Raw genomic sequence first — 10,166 nt, 5'->3', positions numbered from 1 at the left:
CATATATATAGATATAGATATAGGTATATATATAGAAAGATATATCTATATAAGTACATATCTATACATACCTACATGTATATTGTATCTTTTATAAATATGAGGACCTCATCCTCATCACAGAGGTCTTTGGGATTCTGAGTTGAGCATATGTAGCATCCACGGGAGGCATGAGGCAGCCGTTTTGAGTTCGGGGCTTTGACGTTTCATCTTTGGCTACTCTCTCTACTCTTGTCCCTCTCTACCCTACCAGAGTAGTGTTCTGGGCTTCTGGTCATCAGGTGGTATGTATGGATTGATAGTTATTTTTACTGTCCCCCTTAGAGTAGAGCTTCAATTCTTTGTCTATTTAGTACCCTCTAGCCCTCTACTCTAATCAGTCTACTCTTTCGAAAATCTGAATAGAAAACGACTGTACATACCAATATAGATTTTTTAAATTTAAATTATTGTTTTTTTGTTGTTTTTTCGTTTCAAATACAATAATGCATTTTATTTTGTCATTGCTTTGTTTATATAAACTCATTGTTTTTAAAAATTAATACATTATTTTAAATACATCACGTGCACCTGATCATGTGTCGTTTTTTTAACCGATATCCCGATATATATGTTTAATGTTGTCGGAAACCAAAACAGCCCTCATGTCGAAATGAGTAATATTTTTATTTTCAAGTCTCAACTCTCAACCATGATTTTGTTTAAGTAAACTTTAATAAAAAAACTAGTAAAAATTCACGACCTTTCAGTGGCTTTCACTGCATTTCAGTGATTTTCACTGCTTTCAGAGTTTCCTAACCGAAACGTTCAAACAGGACCCACGCTGTAGTAGTCTGTACTCTGTAGTCTGTACAGTGTACGACTGTACGCTGAAGGCCCGACGATGCTGGAGCATCCCGGACGTCGGTCATTAGGATTTAGGAGTCGTATGTATATAGAATCTCGTAGTCATGGTCACATCATCAGTGCATCACACAAAATGTTTGAAGAGTGACGAGAAGAGTAACAAGTAACGAACTGCTCATCTCAGTGCTCACACATGCTGTATGATGTATCCAGCATCACACGTGTGACATGATGTGTAAGCAGTTTATTGTACTCTATGCAGTATTCTGTAGTAGAGAGAGAGTGAGAGTAGAGGTATACTCTCTAAAGTAGAGGTTCTCAGGACTGAGACTCTCTCAGTCTCTCATCAGTCTCTTGTTGTGATGTTTTATTTTATTTTAATAACACTGATATAATATTACTCACACAACTAACAACTCGCAAGTCGCAAGTCGCAACCACAGGACACACACACACGTTAAAAAAAAAGAGGTGGCTATGCCGCTATTCGCGGCTACCGAGTATGGATTTTAAAAATTGTTATAAGAGTAAACAATAACCTAGGCCGCTTTTACATCACTATTTTCATTTTCAAAATACACTTATGTACCACTGTCTGAGCAAATATCCACGTAGTATGGTGCACAAATACCCTTTTTTTTAAATCAAGAAATTAACATAAAATACATATTTTGTGTATAGGACAACACGCTTTTAAAAAAAATGTAAATATAATGAGCTCTCTTAATATTGCAGGTGTTTAAGACTACAAGTATGGCTGCTTTTGAGGTTCATAAAGAACGTAAATAAATCAACGACATGGTTATAAATCGTACCAATGTGCTGCGAAAGGTACTTCCAACAAGTGTGTTATTGTATTGTATATACGAGATAGCCTGTCACCAACAGGCATTTACCAACAATGTAGAGATTACTGTGCTGCAAGATTTTATTTCCCCCAGACGTGAAATATTGTCACTTACACGCCCGACTGAATACTTTGAGCCCAGATACATATATAGCGATGATTTGCCCGCCGCATCGATCACACAGTTAGATCTCACTTGTCCGAATGAGCAAAATAATTCACAAATCACTTTCAGTGACGTGCTCGACAACATAAATGAATTGGACGACAACGCTGCAAAAGTCATTTGCAAGTTGGTAATACATGATAACGAATTGGGGGATGTATATAGAAATGTGATCGTGTCACAACATGGTGGTGCAACCCGAGCAGCCAAGCTAAAATCATTCACACTGAAGTTCGTCGAAGGTGAAGAGAGATGGCGGGATCTGGAGATGCTAGTACTAAAGAAAGACTCGTCTGACAAAAGTGGATTACGGTCAAAGATATTGTTTGATGCATTTAAGGAGGTGCCAAGCTTCAATTCACTGAGGACCAATTTCATGGAACTCTCTGTATCAATTGAAAGAACCGATGGCAGTGTGAAAAATCTGGACTATGGAATATATATCAATTTCGAGCCTGTTAACGAAGGCTTTGTGAACAGACGTAATTGGCGTGGACACGGAAAATTCAATCTTTACAAACTTGTGCACTGGGATATTGAATACGATCCTCGCCTCTTGCCAAATACAGATCCTGAGTACAATGATACTTTGTTCAGAGAGGTGATGGACTATGAAGGGAATGATGGCCATAACATGCTAGTGGAAATGATGCTCGCTATTAACAAAGCCACCGATGATGAATTACCGGATGTCTTGCGCGAGTGGTTCGATATGGACAATTTGTGCACATGGGTAGCAATTACATTTGCTATATGTGGGGATTGGGACCACAGAGGCAACAATATGGCCTTGTTTACAAATGACAAACTTCGGAAATTCTACTTCCAACCGTGGGATTACGATAAAAGTCTGCGCACGAGTGTGCGACATTCCCGGATGGACATTTCTATGTCACCATTGAATAATCATTATCTATTCCGCCGGATCTTGGTATCGATGCCCATCGAATTCATGGCATTGGTGTGGGATAAGGTACAATTACTGACTGCAGATGGAGCACCCTTCTCGCACGAATCGTTGAAAGCGAAAGCGGATGAATATGCTTTGGCCACCGCAAAGTATAGTGATCCAAACGCCGTTGATGCTCGATATGTTTCTCGCGTTAAATGGCAAGAGCATGAAGATGATTTTTTTGGATTGCTCCATAATAATCCCCCGCATTGGAATTTTAACAATGAGGTGCCTACCAGTGTGTCAATGAATAACGGAGGCAAGCTTCGAATTACTGATGACAGTGATATATACACCATCAAGCTCAAACCTGCTTTATCCCCGAGAGGTTTAGAAGTAGAGCATCAAATTGTGCTCCACCGCGACTTCGACCCCGTTGTGACTCACTGGTATCATGCACCTGAGAATATCATATATAAATCTAAATTCGTGAACCTTGGAAGAGTTGTTGGCTCTATCAAGGCACGATTCTCCATTGGAGATGAGATTCTTTCTCGATGCTTCAACAAAATGTATAGTGGCTGTTGGGTCAACATACACTCGCGAGACAGCGAGGGGCGACTAGGCAACTATGCCGCGCGGCCAATGTATCTGGGTGCGCACAAGTTACACAGCTCGCGAGAAGACGCTATAAATGCAAACGTAAACGATAACACACGGGATGAAGGATTATGATATAACTGATTTCATAATAAATCAATGGAAACACAACATACCGAAATGTATTTCCTCTACTCCAAATAGTTTGTCAACAGGCGTCGTATTACATTAAAATCCAAATTTCCGGTGTGTGTGAGATTTCCTAAATGATATACTATACATCTAAACGAGTATTTGATGCTCGGAGGATTTGTATTCTTACTATAAGTTACTTGTTTGACTCAAACGTTGTTTTCTAACACATCGCAGAATGTTGAAAGACTAAAAATTTATTAAGAGCCCGCACTGTGAACAGCCGACCGGGCAAATGTCCGGCAAATTCGGAGATTAGCTAAACTACTGGACGTATTAATAATCTGAAACGGACAATACTTCAATTATATTATAACTGTAAGGATAGCATGTTCTTTTGAAGGTCAAGATAACCACTGTAACACGATATAACGCGATATTCTAACCTGTATTAGTGTAATGCTGTTGGTCCTTATCTTTTAATCATAGGCGACTATTTTTTATATTTTTAGGCTGGAAAAAAAGTATCGAGTAACATAAAAAACGTTTTTTGAAATCGAACCAATTATAATTGTATATAAATATAGAAAAAGCTTCTATTTTTAAAATTTATTTTTGGGGAACCTTAAAATTTGACACTTGACCTCCTCCGAGACTCCTCGTCGTTTCACCTTCTAAATAGTTCTCATCTTGAACAGCATATTTTGGCATATTTTATGAATTCTAAAGTTTTAGCAACTCCTCAGTCCTCGAATTCTCCTTGTAACAACATTTTGGTTTTAGCTTTTTTGAAAATAATTGCTTTTTTTGCAACAGTATTGGCATTTTTGAGCAATTTTAAAATTTTGCACATGGTTGTCCCCTTCTACTCTTCCTCGTGCCAACATATATATTGGCAGTTTTTAGGAAAGTTTCAAATTCTGACGTGTCTTGTTCTCCAGCCCCCGAATGGAAAAGAAAAAAAAGAAAATCCGGCACAGTAACCAACTCAACTATTAGTCAGTAAACAACAAAACGATAGACGTTATATGTGTGCTGTACGACATATAACTAGTAGTTAATTCATATAGTTTTTGTGGTAGTTGATAGTTGTAAAATTTTGTGCCGTATATTGCTTTTATTTGATCTATTTTTTTAAAAAGAACACTTTAGGTGAAATCTGTGACGGCGAGTGGACGGCGGACTGTCGTCACCGACTGTCGTCACTCCTGAGCCCTCAGGGCTCAGCCTCTCAGGCCCAGAGATATTCTGATTTTTGGACTGGGGCACTGGAGACTGGAGTCTGGAGTCTGGGCTTCTTGGAGAAGATTATGACCCTCTAATAGAAGTGTATTTAAAATTTAAGGGAGAACGGACGAGTCCGTAGGACGAAAGGATGCTGCAAATTTTTTTTGCACTAAATAATAATAAAACCGTGAGTTTGATATTTTTTTGTTTCGTTTTGTTTAAAAAACAACCAAAACTAATAAGGCCGGTTTTGCCATCTTTTGAAAATTCTGCGATGATAAATACACTCAAAGAACAAAACACCTTATTTCGGTATCTAAATCCATACCCATATTTTCTTCATAATTTCAAAATATTGAAGGAATTTTTAATTTCATTTTTCAGTATTTCAAAACTTCAATATTTCATAAATTGTCAATTCTATTGCTTTTGCCAATTCCAAATTTTGCATTTTACGACATAAAAAATATTGGAGCAGTATTTCATTTTGTTGTATATTTCTTTGAAAATGAATGAAGAAAGAGCATTCTAATTTCGGAATACTCTTTGGCTTTTGAGCGCGAAAAAGCATTTCACAAAACATATGCATTTTTTGAGTTTTTGACACTTCTATTTGTAAATATATAAATTATGTATACGTACGTATTCTCCAGTTTTATTATAACTTCATCTTGTATTTACGCTTTGTTGGGACTTGGGTAGTATGTGCGGGGAAACAGGCTACGATGAAAATTGCGAAGAATGCCAGTTGCAAGTAAGTAAGCAGCATATGGCTCGCTTATTTATGGTCGCGAATATATGCGTACATATACGTAACCAACAGGCAAATATTCTACAAAAGTGTCGAACAAACTGACGTGGATTCGAAACCGACAAAATTTCATAACGATATATGAGATTCAATAGAAATGTTTGGAAACGAAGGTCCAATAAAATCCGTTTGTTTATTTTGGAACAACTCAGGGATAATTGCTTGTTTGTTCGCGCTTTTGCCAACTGTTCAAATTGAAACACTCAGCGAATATTCATCCATAATTTCAAATATAACCGACGCTATATTTCAAAATGTTCCGGAAATTTTCATGTCCTATATTCCAAAAGAATTATACAAAAATACTTTGCCATAGTTTTTAGACAGTATTTTCGTATATTTTTCCGAAGTTGGCAAAAGCGGCCTAAAAAACAAAATAAATACACATAGGTACGTAAAATAAAACCCCCCAAATACATACATAAATGATAAAACCCCCCAAATACACACAAATAAATACATATTTAAAATAATAAATCAGACAACAATCCCAAAACACGATATAAATATCAAACAATATAACTTTAATTACGACAATCCTAGGGTTTGAGAATGTAAAATTATTCCGAGGCCTTGAGGTAATTGGTCAGCTGTACATTAGTGAATTTTATGATGTGGTATCCATCGTAGGACAATGATTATATTGGTTTATTGTATAATAGTGTTTTTATATGCTTGGACAGCATTCTCGTATTCCAATTTCAATTTTACCGTAATTTTATACACTTTCAAGCAGAAAATTGTAACCAAAATCGTAAAAACCAAATTCTGGCGGCACCTTACGGGTTTTAGGGTTTAATTAGTTGAAGTATTTTAAAAAATAGAAAATGTTTTAAAGTTACCTATTATTTCTCTGGTATCTATAAATTTACAAAAATTTACATATACACACACACACATATATATATATATAGTTAGGGTTTAGTAATTTTAGGGTTTTATGTATATATATATATATATATATATAAATATATATAGATATATAGATATAGATATAAATATAGATATAGATATAGATATAGATATAGATATATGTATTACATACATACATACCTATTACATACATACATAATACATACATGCATACATACATAGTACGTACTTACATACCTTCTTAATAAATACATACATAAATATATAGTTCATACATAGTACATACATACATACATACCTAATACGTACATACATACATAATACATATATAAATATATAGAACATACATACATTCATACATACATAGCACAAACATACATACATACATACCTAATACATACATAAAAATATTATACATACATACATGCATGCTTAATACATACATGCATACTTAATACGTACATATATTCATAGTACATACACACATTCATACATATTTTATACATACATACATACATAGTATATACATACCCTACTTATATTACTGATGTGTTATTCTGCATGTGATGGCTATTGAATGCATTTTCATTAGCAAATATATAATATCATATAACATGTTTGAAAAAATCGAAAAAGGTACAAGCGTTTACATTTTGAGATATTGTTGTTTTTGCAGAAAAAAAAAACCGCTAAATTGGGTAGAACCGGTAAATTCCGTGATTCCATTGGTGTACCTATCAATCGAACACTACTTCACACAGGATTTCACAATTTCTGTAGTAGGGTTCAATGCCGATATATACTGTAATTTGTAAGTCTCAGGGACCCCGCCAGTGGCCGCCACCATTGCTTTGAGCCCTAATAATTATAAACCCTAAAACAAAGTAGCACATCCGAACCGCCCGAAAGCACCGTTTGCAACAGACCGTTTTTAAATATACGCTGAACAGAAAAATAGATAAATTTGAACGTTTTGTTTTTGGTCGTTTTGCTTTTTTTTAAATAAAATAAAAAGGTGTTCAATTGAAGGGCGAAGGCTATGTAAGGTGATATTTACATATATTTATAAAAATATAATACTGGGCCTGGCCCTGAATCCTAAAATTCTACCCAAAAGGGTGGGTGGTGACCGATTTAATCCAAACTACGTAGCCTAAATACTGTAGTCTGTGGAACAACAATCGCTCGCCACAATAATTACTTTGACTCTAAAAAAGGGAAAACAGGTTGAAAAGTGAAAACAAAAAAGGTAAACGTAATATTTATATATATAAAAAGATATTGTGAGAATAGATTTTTATTATTATTATTGAAGAACGTTTTTCTTTTCTTTTCTCTGAATATTATTTACGTTTACGAGTCTCGTAATCTGGTTTGAGACTCAATAAGTCCACGGTCCATAATCCATACTCATAGTCCACAGTCCTGTGACTTGTCCACAGTCCACAGTCCACAGTTGAGTGATCGAGTCCACAACACCACATTTGACTCTACAGACTACAGCCTACAGGCCACACGCCGCCACAGTCCACACTCCACAATTCACTCCACCGTGTCTTCCCACTCTTCAAAAAAAGAGATGTATTTATTTACGTTTCTCCTCTGTCTCTCTCTAATCTCTATGCTGTTGTGCCGTGTACATATTAATTTAATTTTTAGTCCCCAGTCTGACAGTCTCCAGTCACCACTGAGACCACTCTCTACTTAACTCTGACGATTTATTAAGGTTTGTAAATAACAATTATTTGTTTTGCAAAAAAAAAAGTGCAACTTGCTTGAACGGAGCCTTGAGTTGCAGACTTGCAGCTAAATATATTTATAGTCACCTTGCAACTTTGCAAGTCGTGCAACCGGTTTGGACGAGTAGCTTGACCTCTGTAGATTGTGATTCGCTCTTTTAAAAAAAATAATTCTTTATTCCGGGATACCCAGTAGGGCTTAACCGGAGTCACAAAAGTCAAACAAATCTCATATTTTAGGGGACTTAAGACTACGGCTGGTATGACTAACTCTTAAGACTACGGCTGTTAAGCGTCCCGTTACGACTACGGCTGTCAAGCGTTCCGTAAAGACCCTCTGGTATGTGTCCCGCTCTCGCCTCCCGACAAATAAGCGCCCCGTTCTCGCCCCCCTCCAAGTTAAACGCCCCTCTCTCGTACACTTCTTACTATAAATAGATAGTATGTTTTTATTGATCCGTTAAAAAGAGCGGGAAAGATGTAGATAATGAATAAATAAATAAATTATCGTGCATGTAGCCGAGCATTCACGAGTTTAATATAACGGTTACAAAATATTTAAATACTATTCTTTTTCGAGCCTCGTATATCGCATATGTAACTGATAACTGAGGTATGTTGTGAAATATGCTGTATTTGTGGCAGTAACCTTTCTGATGTTTGTTATCCAATAATGCTAAATTTATGAAATTGATCTGGTTACATACAACAAACTTTACGGGGCGAGAGAGAAGAGAGAGTATCAATGGAGCCGTAACTGGTATCGTCAAGGGAAGCTGAAAATGCGCATGCGCATGCGCATTGCTGAATGGTCTTATCCAATGCGGAAATCGATTGTTGAGTCTCAGATAATAAATGGTCTAGTGTAGAATAGACCTCTGATTTAGTATTTCATCCGGTAATATATAGATCAGAGGATAATTATGTCGCCATCTCATCAGTATGCAATGGCGACTGCAGATAAATTCCAAACAGTCGTTTCAACAATCGAACACATGCTTTCTTGTTCACGTAGTAACTTCACTCATCATGTAACAAAAAATTAAATAACTAATTAATTTTAGTTAGCTTAATTTGTGAGGAACGTAATGTACTAAATACAGTATATCGGTCACTTAAAAATGTGGTCAAAAGTGAAATCAGTCAGAAGTGCCATTGGGAATGGCGCGCCTACTATATTTATTTATCACGATCCAATATGGAACGAGACTTTCTTTACCGTCGGGTTCTATAAAAATACCTGTCTCTATGGTTTCGGATGAGTCATCACTTCTACTTCATTAAACTCTCCTCAAATATTCCTCTAAAGTTCGGTCATCTAGTTCGGTCCTCAAATATTCTCCTAGGTCCGGTCCCCCGGTCCCGTTCTAAAATTTTCTCTCAGGTCTGATCCTTATGTCCGGTCCTAAATATCCGCCTAAAATACTTTGTCCACGTAGTCTGCTTACTAGCCATCGTACAAACTTCAAGTATACTGTATAACATAAGTTAAATATGGATCTTGACCCTGTTGCATTAGTTATTATATAAACACTATTTAACTACAGTAGTGCAATTGATTTCTCGCCTACCGCCAATTAAAAGTACATCTCTCGCCCACTACCAATTAAGCGTCCTTCCCTCGCCTCCCTCCAATTAAACGCCCCTCGCTCGCCCACCTTCAAGTTAGGCGCTTCACGCTATAATAAATTTATTCATTACGAACACACATCACATACTGCCATAATAATCTCAAATAATTTATAATTTTATGTACACGAATGCATAGTCACATTTTCTCCATATATCTCATATATATACCTCTAAATGTTAAGAGAAGTTATTTTTTTTAATGTAATATATTGCGTGCAAAAATGAACGATTCGAACGCGAATCTTATTGCTTTAGTCCCATTTGAGCGAGAAGTATGGGACGTATCAAAAGCTGATGGGCGGAGTGTACAAACAAGCAGACGCCAATGGTCAACTTGATTTCCCACTAACCTTGATGGAGGTTATGGGTATGATATTTCAGCGTCTTACCGATGCGTACAT

The 10,166-nt window shown here is 36.3% G+C and overlaps 1 protein-coding gene across 1 annotated transcript; it reads left to right on the top strand.

Annotated features, from left to right (window-relative positions):
• Positions 1-1,597: 1,597 nt before the first annotated feature.
• SARC_04928 (hypothetical protein) lies at positions 1,598-3,486 on the top strand (the record flags this gene model as incomplete). Its single annotated transcript, XM_014301222.1, has 1 exon — positions 1,598-3,486. The coding sequence occupies exon 1, from the start codon at positions 1,645-1,647 to the stop codon at positions 3,484-3,486; it is 1,842 nt and encodes a 613-aa protein (XP_014156697.1). The 5' UTR covers positions 1,598-1,644.
• Between the last annotated feature and the right edge of the window lie 6,680 nt (positions 3,487-10,166).

The sequence above is a fragment of the Sphaeroforma arctica genome, assembly GCF_001186125.1.
Source record: "Sphaeroforma arctica JP610 unplaced genomic scaffold supercont1.295, whole genome shotgun sequence".
Classification (NCBI taxonomy): domain Eukaryota; class Ichthyosporea; order Ichthyophonida; genus Sphaeroforma; species Sphaeroforma arctica.
The sequence above is the reverse complement of the archived record's forward strand: the minus strand, read 5'-3'. Positions and strand labels throughout refer to the sequence as shown.